General features: G+C 46.6%; 2 protein-coding genes across 7 annotated transcripts in view; both read left to right on the top strand.

The window, feature by feature from the left end:
* PROSER1 (proline and serine rich 1) overlaps positions 1 to 9,452 on the top strand; it is a 64,914-nt gene extending 55,462 nt beyond the window's left edge. For all 5 annotated transcript variants that reach the window (XM_033948132.1, XM_033948131.1, XM_033948130.1 and 2 more), the window contains 2 exons: positions 2,513 to 2,681; positions 8,973 to 9,452. In XM_033948132.1, the coding sequence (XP_033804023.1) occupies positions 2,513 to 2,681; positions 8,973 to 9,095 (292 nt within the window). In that variant the 3' untranslated portion in view covers positions 9,096 to 9,452. The remainder of the gene's footprint in view (positions 1 to 2,512; positions 2,682 to 8,972) is intronic.
* An 8,277-nt stretch (positions 9,453 to 17,729) lies between these two features.
* Positions 17,730 to 19,264, top strand: part of STOML3 (stomatin like 3) — a 35,292-nt gene continuing 33,757 nt past the window's right edge. For both annotated transcript variants that reach the window (XM_033949353.1, XM_033949352.1), the window contains exon 1: positions 17,730 to 17,864. In XM_033949353.1, the coding sequence (XP_033805244.1) occupies positions 17,784 to 17,864 (81 nt within the window). In that variant the 5' untranslated portion in view covers positions 17,730 to 17,783. The remainder of the gene's footprint in view (positions 17,865 to 19,264) is intronic.

Below are 19,264 nucleotides of genomic sequence, written 5' to 3'. Positions count from 1 at the left end.
AATGCCGAACTGCCCATTCTATTCCTATGGGCGGCTCGGCATTCAGCATGCGCCACTCAGAAGCGCACCCTTGCAAAAGGTATCCTCTTTCTTTTTTTTTTTTAATTTATCTTTATTCATTTTAAAACTTTCAATAAGTGTGAAGCAATATACAATCAATTTCATTTAGCATCACTTAAAACTCTTACAAAACTCCTTCAAAAACAATTACCCTCCCTCCCCTACCATCATTTCTTCATTCAAAGGACTTAAATATCTCATCCTTCCCCTGGATGTGTACAATCAGCATAAGAAAAGAAAAATATTAACAATCATTATAGTATTTTTCTAATGGTCCCCAAACCATTCTAAATTTCTTTAAATGCCCCTGCTGCATGGCCAAAATATGTTCCATTTTGTAAATGTGACATAAAGAATTCCACCAAAAGGTATCATTTAAACCAGTGGTTCCCAAACCTGTTCTGGGGGACCCCCAGCCAGTCAGGTTTTCAAGATATCCCTAATGAATATGCATGAGAGAGATTTGCATATAATGGAAGTGACAGGTATGCAAATCTCTCTCATGCATATTCATTAGGGATATCTTGAAAACCTGACTGGCTGGGGGTCACCCAGGACAGGTTTGGGAACCACTGATTTAAACGATCACAATTTTTCCAATTTTTCGAAATATGTTGAATGGCAATCCCTGTCATGATGAGTAAGAGTTTATTATTATTAGATGATATTTGACTCTTAACTCTCATTGACATACCAAATAAAATAGTATCATATGACAATGCCACCAGATTTTCTAGTAGTATATTAACTTGATTCCATATATATTTCCAAAAATTTTTTTTTACTTGATTGCTTTTGACATAGCACATCAAATCGATTTCCAGTATTACATATCTTTTACGTTTTGTAAAAAAAAAGGTAAGTATAAACTCAAATATGAGTTAACCGCAATAATCGCCCCTTATGGACTAGGTACCACTTAATCCATCAAATGAATGTCCAAAAAAAGGTTTTCAGAGTAACTTTAAAATTTTCTTGGAGATAATTCTCTGAGAGATATAAGGGTAATTATTCCAAAGAGCTGGAGTTTAGTAAGACAGTTTTGTGTGTGTATTTGATTCAAGTACAATTAACCCTTGTGTGGGGTTTTCCCCATGCTCTAAGGCCATTTTTACTGCAGCAGTAAAATAGCTATTTTCATTTTTTTGAATTACAGGCAGTCACCGGGTTAAGAACAGTTCTGTTTTTTTAAACCGATCTTAAGTTGAATTTGTATGTCACTCGGATTCTGTACAGTACACAGTCTATAAAAACATTAAAGAAACAGTCCTAAAACAAAGTTCTGTAGTTTAAATAGAAAGAAAAGATAGGAGGTTTCACTTATTTTTGTTCTTCATCAGTCCCACAGTTTCCTCTTCACCACCACCACATCCAGCATTTCTCCCTCTCATCTCTCTCTTCCCCATGTATCTGTACCTCATGCCTCTCCCACCACCATGTCCAATATTTATTTCTCCCTCCCTATGCCCAACAATTCACCTGCTTTCTTCATTTCCCCATGTGCACCATCTCTCTTTCCCTCTCAGGCACCCAATTCTCCTTTCTATTCCCTCCCCCACCTCAGCATCTCTTTTCCTCCCTCCCTTCCTTCTTCCATCCTATGGCTCATGCTTCCCTCCCTCCCTTCATTCTGCAGAGAAACGATTGCAGCTGAAAGGAGGAGGGAGCCAGCCAGAAGGTAAACACTCATGGGAGGGAGGCACGTACTTGGGACACAGAATGGAGGGAGGGAGGGAGAGAGAGGGGGATGCATTGGGAAACAGGAGAGAGGTGCATTGAGACTCATCAATCTTGAGCTGCGTGTCAAAGCAGCTCCTGATTAGTGAGGCTCGACTTTAGTACAGGATGAGGCAGTCGGAGCATACCGTGAGTGATTTCTTTCACTCGCTAGCACTCCGGCTGCCCTCTCCTGCCTCTCCAGCTGCCCTTTCCTGTCTCCCCTGCTAAAAACTGTATTTGCGGTTTTCAACATTTGCGGGGATTTCTGGAACGGAACCTCCGCGAATATCGGGTGAGTACTATACTTTGCTGTACGACTAAGTCTAGGTTGGCCCACCTCCCGCCCTTTCCCCTCTTCTAAAAATGCCTCTTTTCACTCTAGGCGTTTAGAGGCAGGGGAAAGGCCTAAGCTGGTTTTAGATATGTCTAAAACCAGCTTTGATTAGCAGTACTTAGACGATCTGGCTTTTTGATCATCCAAGTACCGATTTAGGCCCCATTTTGGCCTTTTTTTTTTTTTTTTTTTTAATTAATATGAGCCCCACAGTGTTTCAAAAACAGAGAGCAGGTCTTTCTTTATCAATCTGAGTATTGTGACCCCTCTCAATTAGAGTAGGCTTGTTAACATTTAAATTCTGCACCATGTACAGAAAGCACAGTTGCTGCTTCTTTTTTTAAAATACATTTCCAATGCAAACTATTCTGAAATGACTTTTTGTTTTGATTTCCCCAGTTTATCCACAGGTCTTCAAACAGCAGGCAATACCACTTTTCCTGGGCTGTTATCTCTCTCTGCACTGCCTGGATTTTCTCAGAGCTCCTCCCAGTCAACCCTGCAAGGCCTACAGCAGAATACAGCGGCGGCAGCAGCAGCAGCAGCAGCACAGTCTGCACTATTGCAGGTGAAGAGACTTTTCATCCATTAACTGTGGAACCTACAAAGATGTGTGATAAATGCCCACTTTACTTCAGCAGGAACCTTATGAATAGATTTTTTTTTTTTTTTAATTTGAGTTTAATACATTTACAATATCATAAAGATATCAAGAAAAAAGGGATTCCATACAAATATTTCATTAACAAATCATACAACAAACAATCCTTTACAAGCCCACTAAATGGGGAAGACATGTTGCTCATTTATCAACTAAATTTAAGGAAAAACAAAGAAATGAGTTGAATTCCAAAGAACCCAAATCATTCCCTACTAAATTTAGGACATGGACTTAATGAATAGATTTTAAAGCCTAGAGAGATACTACAATATTAAAAGTGGGAATTTAAACATCTCAAAAATCAAAATAAATCCTTTTTTTTTTTTTTTTGCCAACTATGTCATTCTGCTTTGCAGTTTTCAGCCTTTTGGCTGTTTCATAAAATTCTTAGGCCCCCTTTTATGAAACTGCATAAGGGCTTTTTTATTGTAGGCTGCTGTGGAAATAGCTCAGACGCTCATACAATTCCTATGAGTGTTTGAGCTTTTTCCGCAGTGGCCAACAATAAAAACCCTAATTCGGCTTGATAAAAGGGAGCCTTAATGAATATTTTGATTTTAGGGCCTCATTCCAATGTCCAGCTTTTGTTTCTAACTGCACCATCTCTTCTGTTTTGTTAAATGGGCTAACATCAATGATATTGGCTCTTTCAGTGATTGTAAAATTAGCATCTTTTTGGTCATAGAAACAGCAAGAAGTCAAAATTTACATCTGGATTGCCTTTCCGTATAAAACAAAATCCCTATTTTTATAAATGTAATTGGAAATTCAAATTATGAAACACACACCAGAGCCACAAAATGCTTTCAGCATCTCTGAATGAATGTGTTAGAGCAGCGGTCTCAAACTCGCGGCCCTCCAGGGACTATTTTGCGGCCCGCGGTCTGTCCTCTCCATTTCACGTACAGATCGCACCTGCTGTAATTGACTTGCGTCTCTCTGGAGGGAATGTTGGCAAATAGCTCGCGGCTTGCCTAAAGCAGGGATCCCTAACCTGCTTCCCTTTATTTCTCACTGCCCTCCCCCAAGCCACCGCAATTGGGGAACAGGCCAGCACCGAGGTCTTAGCTCTCCCTGCTTATCTTCCCCAGTGCGGAGCCAACCAATTCTCGCCTCCCAATGTCAATTCTAACATCGGAGAGGAAGTTCTGGGCCAGCCAATCGCTGCCTGGCTGGCCCGGAACTTCCTCTTGGATGGCAGAATTGACGTCAGGTGGTGAGAATTGGTCGGCCCCACGCTGGGGAAGATAAGCAGGGAGAGCTAAGACCTCGGCGCTGCCTGTTCCCCTATTGCGGCGGTGGCGGCCTGTTCCCCAATGGTGGTGGCTTGGGGGAGGGCAGGGAGAAATAAAGAAAGAAAGGGGAGACAGGGAGACAGAAAGAAAGAAGGGAGACGGGACACAGACAGAAAGGGGCATGGAGAGAGAAAGAAAGGGCATGGAGAAAGAAAAAAAGAAAGGGGACACGGAGAGAGAGAGAAAGACAGACATATAGAAAGAAAGGGGGCATGGAGAGAGAGAGAAAGAAAGAAGGGGGCAGGGTGAAAGAAATAAAAAATTGGAGGGAAGGAGACAGATGCCAGACCGGAGGGAGGGAGAGAAAGGAAAGAAAGAGATGTCAGATCATGGAAATAGGGACGGAAGAAGAGAGAGCTAGAAGGGAAGGTAAGACATGGAAACGCAGATTTTGAAAACAAAGTAGAAAAATTGAATATTAAGTTAATGCCAAAGATGGATGCAAGGCAGAAAGTGAAGACGGAGAGAAAAACAGTCAAAGGACAAGAATGCCCTGGAAACATAGTTAAAGGCACAGAAAAATAAAGTCACCAGCCAACAAAGGTAGGGAAAATGATTTTATTTTCAATATAGTGATTGAAATGTGTCAGTTTTGAGAAAGGAAAGATATTAAACTTTAAATGTGAGAGCTGCAGAAAATATAGGGTACTTGGAGGGCCGCAGAAAAAATAGTTAATGACAATTTTGCATAAGGTAAAACACTTTATAGTTTATAAATCTTTCCTTTAACTGTTAAAGGAAAGATTTATAAACTATAAAGAGTTTTACATCATACAGAGTTGTCATTTCTTTAATAAGACATTAACTATTTTTTCTGCGGCCCTCCAAGTACCTACAAATCCAAAATGTGGCCCCACTAAGGGTTTGAATTTGTATGCGTGATGTTTTGTTTACTGTGTAGGTTGTATCACAACAAATTATCCAAAGATTAAGTTCTAACTGAGCTTTTGAGACCATGTACGTTCCTACTTCTGATCTGTAAAAGGAGTTTATCCCAGGACAAGCAGGCAGCATATTCTCACATGTGGGTGACGTCATCTACGGAGCCCCAGCGCGGACAGCTTTTCAAGCAAACTTGATTGAAGTTTCAAGTTTGCTATGCTGCACCATGCATGTGCATGCCTTCTTGCCCACTAGAGGGCGCATCCCCACCTCGTGGTCCTCAGTTCTGTTTTTTCCGCGGAGCCAGAAGCCCTGTTCATTTTGTGCTCCGTGCATTTTGGCCTTCTGTCACCGCGACTGATTGTTTTCTCTCGGTCGCTGTGCTTTATTTGTTATTTTCTTCGTTCGCGTGTACGTAAAAAAAAAAAAAAAAATTAGAATAAAAGTCTTCATTCGGCTTCGGGGGCTCCCGGGAGCCGCGGCCGCGGGACCTCGTTCGTTCCCGGCCGGTTTTTTGATTCATGTCCCGCCCTTTGACGGGCTTTAAAAAATGCACCCGGTGTGATCGGTTGCTTTCCATAACCGATCCCCACCGGTGGTGCTTGCTTTGCCTGTGTGCTGAGCACCCGACTGACTCCTGTACTCGGTGCTCTACATTCAAGCCGAGAGCGCTCCGCCGCCGTCGCGCTCGAATGGCGAAGCTCTTTGCTGTGGACCCCGCGGCGGGGAAGGCCTCGACGTCGGCCTCGGCTTTGGCCCCGGCCTTGACCTCGGCCTCGACTCCCTCGACCTCGCCGCGACAGCCTTCCTCGTCGAAGCCTGCGTCCTCGACCCCGAAGTCGACGGTGGGTAAGTCCTCACTTCCGTCTTCTGTTCCAGGGTCATCGAAGAAGCCATCCTCGGGCTCCTCGACGGGGGCGGGTGGGTCGTCCTCAGCCCCACCCCAAGCGTCGAAGGCGGGTGCCCCGCGGGAATACTCGAGACTGATGTCGCCCTCGAGGGAGCACCCGCCGGCCCCTGACTTACCGTCCATGATGGCCGTCCCTGTCTTTCAGGACTTGCTCCGAGCACTGATTGCCTCGGAGCTGTCCGGCGCCCTCGTGCATCTGCAGCCGGCTTCCGCCTCGACTGCCTCGGCCTCGGCCCCGGCCTCAACTCCTCGCCGACCCGGACGGAGACCCTGCGCGTCTCGGAGCTCCGCCTCGATAATCCGAGGCTTTTCCGTTCCTCTGAGGGTGGGTTATCAAGGGACCCCTCGCCAAGGGGGAGGGAGCTTGCCTCGGTGCCTCGTACCCCGGGGACTTCCCAGAGGGGGTCCTCGGGGCATCGGAGGTCTCCGACCCCACCGAAGTCGTTTGGTGTGGCTTCCTGGGGCTCGGAGTCTGGCACTGGTTGACCCCGGTATTCCCGTGAGGCTTCCCCATCCTTTTTGGCGGCGCGGGCCTCTCGTTCTCCTTCCCCGCCTTCGAGGCCCTTGTCCTTTTCGAAATTTGTTCTGGACATGGGGCGGGCATTGGATCTCGATCTTTTGTCGGGATCTCAATATACTAAAGAATTTTTGGAGAAGCAAGATCTGCCATCTCCTCCACGGGAGTCTCCGCGTCTGCCTTTGAACAAGGTGCTTCACCAGACATTTCTGCGGAACTTGGACTCCCCTTTGACCGTCACGGCGGTTCCTTCAAAAATGGAGTTGAAGTACCGTACGGTCCCCTGTAAGGGGTTCGAGAAGGCGCAGTTGTCCCACCAATCTTTGCTGGTCGAGTCGGCGTTGAAAAAGTCGCAGCCTTCTCGGGTCTCTGCTGCGGTCCCGCCTGGGAGGGAGGGGCGGACCCTGGACAAGTTTGATCGTCGCCTCTACCACAATTCAATGATGGCAAACAGGGTCCTTAATTATGCCTTCACCTTCTCGTCCTATTTGCGGCACATGGTGAAGGCGATGCCCCGTTATCACGGGGTCATGCCGGATTCCCACAAGAGGGACTTTGGCAAGTTTATGGACTCCTCAACTGCGTCACCCTTACATCTGACGGCTTGGTTCCTTTCCCCTTGACTTCGGTTTCTGTTTCTCAGTCTGTCAGGGAGGTTTTGGAAGCCTCGCGCAAGGTCTCGACTCGGCTTTGTTATTCCTAGAAGTGGACCAGATTTTCATCCTGGTGTTCCTCGCACCATCTGGATCCGAGTTCGGTTCCGGTGTCTTCGGTTCTGGAATATTTGTTGCATTTGTCCAAATCTGGGCTGAAGACGACTTCCATTCGGGTGCATCTTAGTGCTATTGCTGCTTTCCATCGGCATCTTGAGGGTCGGTCTCTCTCTCTTCATCCTCTGGTGATTCGTTTCATGCGAGGTTTTGTGAATGTTCATCCTCCTCTGAAACCTCCTCCTGTAGTTTGGGATCTCAATGTGGCTTTGGCTCAGCTGATGAAGCCTCCTTTTGAGCCTATTGACAAATCTCATCTTAAGTTTCTCACTTGGAAGGTAATCTTTTTACTTGCGCTCACATCCGCTCGTCGGATTAGTGAGCTGCAGGCTTTGGTTGCGGACCCACCTTTTTTCGTGTTCCATCATGACAAGGTGGTTCTTCGCACCCATCCTAAATTTTTGCCAAAGGTTGTGTCTGATATCCACCTCAATCAGTCCATTGTTCTTCCGGTTTTCTTTCCGAAGCCCCACTCGCATCCTGGCGAGGTGGCGCTTCACACGCTTGACTGTAAGAGGGCGTTGGCTTTTTATCTTCAACGCACTCAGTCTCATCGGAAGGTTCCTCAATTATTTTTGTCCTTCGACCCTAATCGGTTGGGACGTCCTGTTTCCAAGCGCACCTTGTCCAACTGGTTGGCTGCTTGTATTTCTTTTTGCTACGCTCAGGCTGGTCTCGCGCTGCATGGTCGGGTCACGGGACATAAAGTCCGAGCGATGGCAGCTTCTGTCGCTTTCCTCCGGTCTACTCCAGTGGAGGACATCTGCAAGGCTGCCACTTGGTCTTCGGTTCATACTTTCACCTCCCACTACTGTCTGGATACGTTGTCCAGAAGCGAAGGCCGGTTTGGCCAGTCGGTTTTGCGTAATCTATTTTCCTAAATTGCCATCCTCCCACCTGCCCTTTTTTGGTTGGCTTGGAGGTCACCCACATGTGAGAATATGCTGCCTGCTTGTCCTGGGATAAAGCACAGTTACTTACCGTAACAGGTGTTATCCAGGGACAGCAGGCAGATATTCTCACAACCCGCCCTCCTCCCCGGGGATGGCTTCTTTGTTGGCTATGGAACTGAGGACCACGAGGTGGGGATGCGCCCTCTAGTGGGCAAGAAGGCATGCACATGCGTGGTGCAGCATAGCAAACTTGAAACTTCAATCAAGTTTGCTTGAAAAGCTGTCCGCGCTGGGGCTCCGTAGATGACGTCACCCACATGTGAGAATATCTGCCTGCTGTCCCTGGATAACACCTGTTACAGTAAGTAACTGTGCTTTCTGAACTTGGATGCTTCTTTGGTTACTTCTTTGGTATGATCAAGTTTATTGGGCCAAACGTAGGGAAAATTCTGTTTTCACTAGGAGTTTCTAGCAGTAGACTGCACTCCATTGGCTTGGAGTTATTCCAAGTCTGAAAAGCAATATCAGTGTTGCATTTTCCTCAGTGAGAGAAGAAATGGACATGATGTATCTGAAGGCAAGTTTATGCTTGATGTAGTCAACTGACTGCAACAATTTTTCATCAAACAATTGTTCTGCTTAGGGGCCAGCTTCAAGTAGTCAGACTTCATGTGGTCTTCAGCCCTTGGGTCTCTTTTAATGCAGCATTGCCACCAAGCCTTAAAGTAGGTAGAGATTTACTTTTGAAAGGCGTGTAGTTCCTGTTGATTCTTGGTTTGTATTCCAGAACTAGCCCCAGCGCTGAAGAGTTTGGTCATGTGCATGGAGTAGTAATAGCATGGAGGACACATGATAGATCTTTTACCCCAAAGTATATAACAAGTGTGTATCTTGTTCAGTCTTTAAACTTCAGATTTCTGTTTTGTTTCAGGCACATTCAACTCCGGCTTTGGAGAGCTTTTCATCCCAGCCAGATGGTTTTGCCAATTACCCTGCAGCATCTGGAACGCCATTTTCATTGCAGGCAGGGCTTCCCCAGCGTGGATGGCAGTAATGAAGATGTAACCTGATCTGAGCCCAAACCTTTGATTTTAGTCGTAGCTCTATAAGCTTGCTGTAGTAGACAATGTTACAGGGTACCTCTGGTAGGCTATTTTTGTATCGTGGAAATTACAGTTCAAGTATTGCAGTTCTATCTGTCAGTGTCTGTCCAAGAAATGGTCTTATTATCCTCCAATGAACTGTGTGACAACAAAAATAATTTTACTGTATTAAAGCATGTGCTTTGTACTGATGTTAGATGAAATAGTGTGCTTAGCCTATATGCAGAAAAAAATGAAATTGGAAATGTAATCGTTTTTAAAAAGTAAACTTAGAGATTTATTTTCATAAACATGGGGTTTCAACTTTTGTCACTGACTGCTGTGCTTTATTATTATTAATTTTTTTTTTGTATGTGTTAAATAGAGAACCATGTGTTTGTTTCATTAATAAGCTGGACAGTGGCTTTAACCTGGTCACTTAGGGGCAAATTCTATAAACGGCATCCCGATTGTAGGCGGTGGTAGGCATCCTACTGCTGTCTAACCAGCCAATCGGGATGCATGTTTTTATTTAAAACCTCCCAAGTCAGGCCACCTACATTGGAGGCGCCTGCGGGAGCCTAGGGAGGCACGCAAGCCCATCTAAGCTCGCCTAAGGCTAGGCTTGGGTGTGGTTTGACCCGGAAGTAACCTTAGAAGGACCTAGGCAGCCAATCACATCTCCCTAGGCCAGTGAGAGACGCGTACAATATAAATAGATGCGTACATTGTAAGTAGACGTGGAGCTTATTGCGGCAAGGGATCTCCCTGCTGCAATAAGTTTAGCGGCTGCGGCCACATGTCCCCGCTGAACGATCGTGGCAGGAGTGATGCCCAGTCCCTCCTGCCCAGCACCCCCACTAATGATCGCAGCAAATGGGATGCCCAATCTGTCCTGCTGGAACCCCCCTGTAGATTGCTGGCAGGAGGGATTCCCAGTCCCTCCAGCCCAGCCCTTCCCCCCCAGGAGGGATCCCTTCCAGTCCCTCCTGCCCAGCACCCCCCTAATTATCACGGCAGGAGGGATGCCCAATCTGTCCTGCTGGAACCCCCCTGTAGATTGCTGGCAGGAGGGATGCCCAGTCCCTCCAGCCCAGCCCTTCCCCCTAATGATCACAGCAGGAGGGATGCCCAGTCTCTCCTGCCCAGCAACCCCTAATGATCGCAGCAGGAGGGATGCCCAATTTGTCCTGCTGGAACCCCCCCTTTAGATTGCTGGCAGGAGGGATGCCCAGTCCTCCAGCCCAGCCCTTCCCCCTAATGATCACAGCAGGAGGGATGCCCAGTCCCTCCTTCCCAGCACCCCCTCCTAATGATCGCAGCAGGAGAGATGCCCAATCTATCCTGCTGGAACCCTCCTGTAGATTGCTGGCAGGAGGGATGCCCAGTCCCTCCAGCCCAGCCCTTCCCCCTAATGATCACAGCAGGAGGGATGCTCAGTCCCTCCTGCCCAGCACCCCCCTAATGATCACGGCAGGAGGGATGCCCAATCTGTCCTGCTGGACACCCCCCTGCCAGACCGCCAAGCCCACCCCCAGACCCTCCTAACCCTCCCCCAACCCCCTTATAACCTTTGTTTGATGACCGGCCAGGTCCTCTGTCCGTGCGTCCGGCAAGCCTTTGTCTGGATGGCGGGCCTGCCCCTTCCCGGTGCATTGTGGGATGAACCGGGGAGAGGCCTAAGGCCTGATTGGCCCAGGCGCCTAAGGCCCCACCCATAGGAGGACCCTTAGGCACCTGTACCAACTGAAATCTTAGGTTAGAGGGAGGTCCAGGGGTTGGGCGGGTCCTTTGGGGGTGGGGGGTTCTGGGTGGGGGTGGGGTGGGACTGTGCATCCCTCCTGCTGCAATTGTTAGGGGTGGGGGTGCTGGGCAGGAGGGACTGGGCATCCTGCCATGCGATCTATTGGGGGGGACGTGTTCCGGCAGAAGGGATTGAGAATCCCTCGTTCTGGTAGTTTTCACGGGGGGGGGGAGGGGGAATGGGTTGCTGCTAAACACATCGCAGCAGGGAGATCCCTTGCTGTGATAAGCTCAGTGGCAACCTGATTCTCTAACTGGCATCTGTAACATTGACGTCAGTTAGAGAATCGGGTTATTTTTTAGGCGGGCTTAGGCGCGATTCTGTATAGGACGCCCTTGTGCTCTGAGGTAGGGCATCCTACACAGAATCCGGGCCTTAGAAGGGCATAATAAAAAAAAAAGTAGGCAGCAAGGAAATGTCCATTCGCAAAAAAAAGTCCAAAATGTGTTGTTGGTTTTCTTTTTTTGAGAATGTCCTACCTGTACATTCAGGCGTTTAATCGCCCAGACCGCCACTACATCTACCTTTAAGCCCTATTCTCTAAAAATAAATCACACAAAACGAGACCTTTTAGGTGTGGGAGAGACCAGTCCTTCCCCTAAAACCACAATTCTCTAACCTGCATCTGTCATAGAGAATCGTGGAACCGTTCCCCCCGCCACCATCACAACGATCATGGCAGGAGAGAAGGATGTTAGGCTTTTTTATCGCTGGTTGTGGGGGTAAAAACTCCCGTAGTTCATAGGAATTCTAACCTTACTACTCTTGCCATTTAGTAAATATTTCCCAAATTTCCAACTAGCCAGTCAGTGAGAACATTCTTGGTGGTGTGAATTAAGGATGATGATGATGCCGAGAGTCTTAGAAGAACTAGCATTCTCTTTCTGGTACTTACTCTACATGAGAAGTAGTATCTGTGATTGAGACTGGGGTTGAAAAGGTTAGGGGAACATTAGCACATCATACCTTATCATTTAGACAGCCAAGAACAGATGCTGAAAATATCTGTGCCAGATTTGATTTGCTGGGAGGTTATTTGCTCCACAGTACGTTGCCAGTAGAAGAAGATGCATCTTCTTGTAAGAACCAAATACGAAGGGCCGGTGAAAAAGTTCTCAGCCCAACCAAGAAGAAAATGATGTGGAGCCATGAAACTTACAAGTTATTCCACACTTTTCTTGACACTTATCATGTCATATTGGGGTGGGGGTGGGGGCTAGCCTGTTATACATTGAAGCCAGTGGGTGCTGAGTTGAGCACCCTAAATAATGAGCAACTCCAAGGAGAGGTACATTTGTAGAGTATTTGGCACCCCCAATCATTCTGAAATGTTGCTGCCATACGCAAACACTGCTAGTAGGATCTGTCACCTAGGTTACAAATGCAGAGCATAGTCTAACTTAGTACTAATCATTTGCGGTGTCTGGTCAAAAGCGCGCCGCGACAAAAAGCGCACCCAGACAATTGAGCGCAGTGCGCGCCGCCGCGCCGCTCTAAATTACTGTTTTTAGTGCTCTGACGGGGGGGGCGTGGGGGGGAACCCCCCCACTTTACTTAATAGACATCGTGCCGCGTTGTGGGGGCGTTGTGGGGGTGTGGGGGGTTGTAACCCCCCACATTTTACTGAAAACTTCACTTTTTCCCTGTTTTTAGGGAAAAAGTTCAGTTTACAGTAAAATGTGGAGAGTTACAACCCCCCATAACGCTGGCGCGATGTCTATTAAGTAAACTGGGGGGGTTCCCCAACAAAAATCCCCATCGGAGCCCCTAAAAACTGTAATTTAGAGTGGCGTGTTGGCGCGCGCTTTTGTCTTTCGCGCCGTTGTCTATGAACCATCATTTGCTACTAAGCAAAGATATGGGACAAGAAGGTCCATGGCTGTTTTAGCAAAAGATGACAGAGTTATGGAGCACAGAACTCCTCTCAGATAATCAGCTCTGATGTATTTCGATATCTTGGGTACTCAACACCAATCAGAAACCCCCCCCCCCAAAAAAAAACCTTAAAGCCCAAAACTGATTGGGCACTCCAAAATGCCAGACTCCGCTTATGGCTCAGCATCAAAGAATGAAAAATAGAAAAAAATGCACATTCCCATGACTGATATATTCACTCAGAGGTGTAGCCACTAGGACTCTGCTTTTATGGCTGGCAGGGATGCCAAATCCGCCAGCTAAAGATGTCTCTTGCCTGAGTCATACCTGTAGCAGCATGGAACTCACAAGCAGTTTATTAAAGTGTGTTTTGTTTGTTTTAAACAACTGACAGGAATGCAGCTGTGGTGCGTTTGTTATGTGAATGTGTGTTCTGTGCCTAACAGCTGCATTCTTACTCTAGGTGCGGGACATACACTCACAAAACAGACGCACAAACAGCTCTAGACCTGCCGGAAAAATTAACCCAGTAAGAGGTAGGCATGCCCTTCTGTGCATTGCAAGGAGTGCTCATTTAATACTAATGAACTCTTTTTAATGCATTTTCATAGGATTCTCAGTGGCTGCTGCAATAATTGGTAAAAGCCCCTGAGAACCCTTTGGAGCATCGGAGCTGAGCTGCCTTGCAAGCAAGACTGGCTACAACCAGTCTTACTTCCACAGCAAGCATTTGAGCATTGGTGAGCTCAACACTTAAACTATACTGACAAGGAAGTTCCCTTTTGGAGCAAGCCCAGGGGAGAAAGTAAGGAGTGCCAGAGCTACTGCTTAGTATTGTAGAGGCCGAGGGAATACTAAGAAAGTGCCTTGATTTGCTTAAATTTCTAAATTCTTGAAACCCTTTGAAACATACACATATATTCAAATACTAGTGTTTAAGCCCATTACATTAACGGGTGCTAGAGTAGATGTCTGTCTGTCTGGATTTTTTTCTTTGTCTCTCTCTCCTTAGACGCTGCCTGTCTGTCATTTTTTTCTGTCTATGTCTCTCCCTATGTCCTTAGTGCCCTCAGTGCCTCCTTCCTATGTCCTTAGTGCCCCTAGTTTCTCCTTCCCATGTCCTTAGTATACCTTCCTACGTCCTTAGTGCCCCCAGTACCTCCATGTGTCCATAATGCCCCCAGTGCCTCCTTCCTGTGTCCTTAGTGCCTCCGTACTGTGTCCTTAGTGCCCCAGTGCTTCCTTCCTATGCCCTTAGTGTTCCCAGTGCCTCCTTCCTATGTCCTTAGTGCCCCCAATGCCTCCTACCCGTGTCCTTAGTGCCCTCAGTGCATCCTATGTCCTTATTGCCCTCAGTGCCCCTTTCTGTGTGCTTAGTGCCCCCCGTGCCTCCTTCCTATGTCCCCATCATTAACTTCCAGACTTTGTTCCACCCCCACCCATGCCAGCCTGCCTTCCATCCCCCTGAGCAGCATGTTTCTATTTAACCCCCCACCCCATCCCCGATGCCAGCCTACCTGCCTGCCTCCCATTCCCCTGAGCAGCATGTTTCCATTTAAACCCCCCTCCCACCCACCCCAATGCCAGCCTGCCTGCCTGCCTGCCTCCCATTCCAATGAGCAGCATGTTTCCATTTAAACCACCCCCCACCCCCCCAAAGTCAGCCTGCCTCCTTCCCATTCCTTTGAGAAGCATGTTGCATTTAAACCCCCCCCCTCCAAAGCCAGCCTGCCTGCCCCCTTCCCCTCCCCCTGAGCAGCATGTTTCCATTTACCCCCCCCCCCCGGCGCCGGCACACCTGAAACCTCCGTTGACCCTCCCAGCCGATCCTCCCTCCGCTAGACAGCCGACAAACCTCCCAGCTCCAGCAGCATCCGAGGCACAGTAAACACGCTGCTTCGCGGCCTTCTACTGCCCTAATTTCCTCTGCCGTGTCTCTGATGATGTCATCAGGGATGCGACAGAGGAAATCAGGCTAGTAGAAAGACGCGAAGCAGCGTGTTTACTGTGCCTGGGATGCCTCTGGAGCCGGGAGGTTTGTCAGCCGTCTAACTTACTTAGCTATGGCCAAATCTATCTTCTGTCCGCGATCCTCACGGTAGCAGCACCCGACCCTCAGCGGCTCAAAGCCCTCCTCCCGGCAGCCGCCGCCAGCGCCACTCCGCGAAGCCCTCCTCCCGGCAGCCATCACTCCGCACCGCCTTTCATGCGCTTTAGTACGCATGCGCACTCTTTCCGGCCACAGCCCGACAGATCAGGGATCAGGGAACACGGCAGTAAGAATGCGCATGCGCGCTTAGCATTTTATTATATAGGATAAGCCTTTCCAATTATAAATCAAGATATTAGCCCCCCACAAAAAAGGGGGGAAACTGTTAACTCAAGTATAAACCAGGGGTTTATATTCAAGTGTTTCTCTCCTCTTGTGGGGTCCTGCTCTTCTCCCTTCTCCAGGGCGTGTAACATTTTTGCCCTTAACTTTCTCCCTCGGATGATGCTGTGGGAAGGAGAAGCAGAGTCATCCAGCAGCGTACCTGGATCACCAGTCCAGGGTTATAAAGTAACTCTCCCAGCTGACACTGACTGCATTTAGGGTTACCATATAGCTCCAGAAAAAGGAGGATGGATTGAGACATCTGGGTTTTACTTCCACTGAAAGCAATGGAAGTAAAACCTGGATGTCTCAATTCGTCCTCCTTTTTCTGGAGCCATATGGAAACCCTAACTGCATTGCTGGGTTAAGTGAAGAGTGAGGACCCTGTGTATAATGAGGATTTCAAGCTCTCAATCTTTTAAAAGTTTTCTCTTTTTTAAAGATTTTCTTAAAATAAAAACAGCCAAAGAGTGCCACAGAGTAGTCCACACAAAGCTCTCTGCCTACTTCAAATAGTAACTGACTTTTGTTCAAACACCGCTTTCAGAACCCTCACACAAAGCACATTTATGAATACCCTGTTCCCATTGGTTCATGCCTCTACTGGGGGGAGGGAGGGACCTTTTATCTGTCGGACCAAGGATACCATTTCTCCATGGACTTCTAAAATAGTGCACCTCTCTATACCAGTGACTTACTGCTCCCAGGCAGACTGCTGCCAGCTCAACTCTGCCTTCTTGCTAAAACAAAAAGACTACAGTGGTAGCCTCCTTGAGGCCTTCCATCTCCTCCCTGGTCTCTCTCAAGTAGTGCAGCAACAAAGGACCTCTGCAGGCATTTGCACCATCAGTTGTGACCCAGAATTTGCCCTTTGTCCTGCCTCCTGTCACTTCTGCAGTGTGGTTCTGATCCTCACGGCACTGTGACCCAATGCCTCTGGATTCTTGGTCACAGAGCCCATTGCTACACTCCTGATCTGCTTGTCCTCACTATAACAACTATCTTCACAGTGGTGACAACCAAGGAAACTACTATCACCACAGCTCTGCCCTCACCACATTCTTCTGGGCCACCAACAATGTATGTTTTTGGTTTGCTTTTTTAAAATTCCTTACAAAATTAAGAGAAAGTCAAGAAAAGGGATATATTTAAACGTTAGACACAAAGGGTCAATATTCAAAGCACTTATCTAGACAACAGCATGTGCTATCTAATTAAGAGAAAGGAGATGGGACTTGTATACTGCCTTTTTGTGGTTACACATTCAAAGCGCTTTACATATATACAGGTACTTATTTTTGTTCCTGGGGCAATGGAGGATTAAGTGACTTGCCCAGGGTCACAGGGAGCAGTGCTGGGATCAATCCCACTTCAGGATGCTGATTTAGCAGCCACTCCTCACCTTCAATGAAGTGCTGCTGATGGAAATATTCAGAAGCACTATGTGGCTAGTCCTTCTGAATACCTTTACAGACCACCTCGGCACTATGTTTATAGTTAGGGTTGCCAGATTTCTTCATTAAAAAAGAGGACACGTGGCCCTGCCTCTTATTGCCCCCACACAAACCTCGTCTCTTCATCCATGAGCTCAAGGCCCTGTCTAGAGGGCCTCCAAACATGTGCAAATGCAACACGATGATGTCATATGTATGCATGAGTGTGACATCATCGCTTCACACCTGCACATGCTCAGAAGTCCTCTAGACGTGGTCCCAAGATTGGGGCCTTCCAAAACCGGTCAAACTGCCAGGGTTAGGAAATCTGTCTGGACACCCTCTGAAAAGAGGACATGTCCGGGTTTTCCCGGACATCTGGTAACCCTATTTATAGTGCTGGGAGGAAATGATTGAGCCTAGGAGCATTTACCTTGTGGCCCATGGAAAAAAAAGCTCTTCTGTTATTTGCTAAAGGGGGGGCCCTACGAGGGGGTGATGAAAAGTTCTCATCCCAACCAAGAAGAGAATGACGTGGATTTGGTTCAATCAATGATCTGAAACAATGTCAAAAAAACCTAAAATTTCCTTTCTGCAAATTGGCACTTAACGAAATAAGATAACACTGTTTTCAGCTACAATGGCATAATAGCACTCAGAATTTAGGAAGTTGGTTGGTTGGGCTGAGCACTTTCCAGCACCCCCTCGTATGTGTGTGGGTGAATATTGGCCTTTCCTTAATTATTCCCATGGACTACATTCATGCAAATGTATCCACATGCAATTAAATAAAAATTAAAGACGGCAGCAGCATTTCCCTCTGAGATACAGCATGAAACCAGAACGTTTGCTTCTACTGTATACTAAACAAATGATTCAAAGATCCTGTTTAGGGGCATTTTCCAGCTGTAAAACCAGTTTTCTGAACAGATAAAACAATATTGTAGAGCTTATTAAGTGGATGCTACATAACCCAAAGAGCCCAGGTCTCACCTGGGATTTTCTCCCATGTTTTAACATTTTGCTTTCTCTCGTTCTCCTGCAGAAGCATTAAGCTACCTGATCATAGTTAAGTAGTTTCTATAGAAATAAATTCCTTCAAAACTCCTCCCCTTTTTCATGCTGTCTCTGTGGTAATGACACAACAGGGGTTGGCCCATCCACAGCGGCATGAATGATCAAAACAAAAAAAGGAACCTTTAATAATTACAATTCCTCAGGCTGGAAGAGAAGTGGAAATTGGATAGATTTACAGGTAAGGCAAGGAAAACATAAAGGCAAGATCTTGAGATTTTGGGAAAAATACTGATAAGGCTAGCAGGCAGCTATTCTTGGGAGAGGGATATGAAAAAGGCAGTCTCTATAGTTTTGGGCTACTTTGTCAGTTGGAAAACGAATTACCTCAGGAACCTGGCGAGAGCCCGTTTGGAAAAGTTAATACTTTACAGTTCTTGGGTTATGTCAGTTTGAGTATGTAACCTAAGTCAGATCTGTCTAGGGCAGTGGCTCCCCAAAAAGTCAAATTTTCTGGATTTCCACAATGAATATGCTTGGCAGATATTTGAATGCAAAGGGGGTAAGACATGAAAGCCCACCTGATTGAGGAGCGTCCAGGACAGGTTTAGGAACTAGTGGTCTCTAGGGCATGTTTCTGTTTGAAAAAAGAGGGTGTAACAAGGATACTTGTGGTTCTCCAATTACTAAGCTCTTCTAAGAGTTTGTAACTCAGTAAGGCACATATGCTCAACTATGTAATTTAATTTGTTTTAAATTCTACTTCTTTTGAGGGCAAAAAAATGTCATTTATCTTTATATGTTGTAGGAATCATGCTCAGAATTATTTGGCTACATCTCCTGATGCAAACTGTTCTTTTCAGAAACTGTTGAATGTAAATAATGTCTCTTGCTGCTGTTTATCCAGAAACACATTTCTTGCACTTGCTTCACATGTATGAGAGGGCGTTGAAAAGTTCTCAGCTCAACCAATATCCTAAGCTCTGAGCGTTATTTTGCCACTGTAGCTGAAAAGAGTGTCATTTTATTTTGCAAAGTGCCAATTTGCAGAATCATAATGTCATGTTTTGACATGGTTTCAGATCATTGATTGAACCATGTCAATGGAAAGTGTGGAATTTTCATGTGTGTTACTCTGAGCTGTCATGAAGTCCCTATTCCTGCAGAAGAAAACTCCAAAGGAAATCCACATTGAGTGACAAATGCCCATCATCATACTCCATAGTGAAAAAGCGGTGTGCAAACTTTCAGCATTGAGGTTTCGAGACCAAAGATGCAGCAAGGTCTGGGAGGCCTCAAACGGCGTCAACTCCTGAAATTGTTGACCGTGTCCATAACCTGATTTTGGAAGATCGGAGAATATCGGCTAAAACAATTGCTGAGACACTACAAATATCCAGAGAATGCGTTGGTTTTATAATCCACAAGCAGATAGATGTGCAGAAGCTGTCGGCCAAGTGAATGCCCAAATGTTTGAATGCTGACATGAAACGACGTCGAGTGGACACTTCCAAGTTGATTTTGCAGCATTTTCAGTGAGTTGGTGCCAACTTTTTGGAAATACTAGTTACTGTTGATGAAACATAATTACACCAATATGATCCTGAGACAAAACAATAGTCTATGAAATGGGGTTCATAG

This window comes from Geotrypetes seraphini, chromosome 6, assembly GCF_902459505.1.
Source record: "Geotrypetes seraphini chromosome 6, aGeoSer1.1, whole genome shotgun sequence".
Lineage (NCBI taxonomy): Eukaryota > Metazoa > Chordata > Amphibia > Gymnophiona > Dermophiidae > Geotrypetes > Geotrypetes seraphini.
The sequence above is the reverse complement of the archived record's forward strand: the minus strand, read 5'-3'. Positions and strand labels throughout refer to the sequence as shown.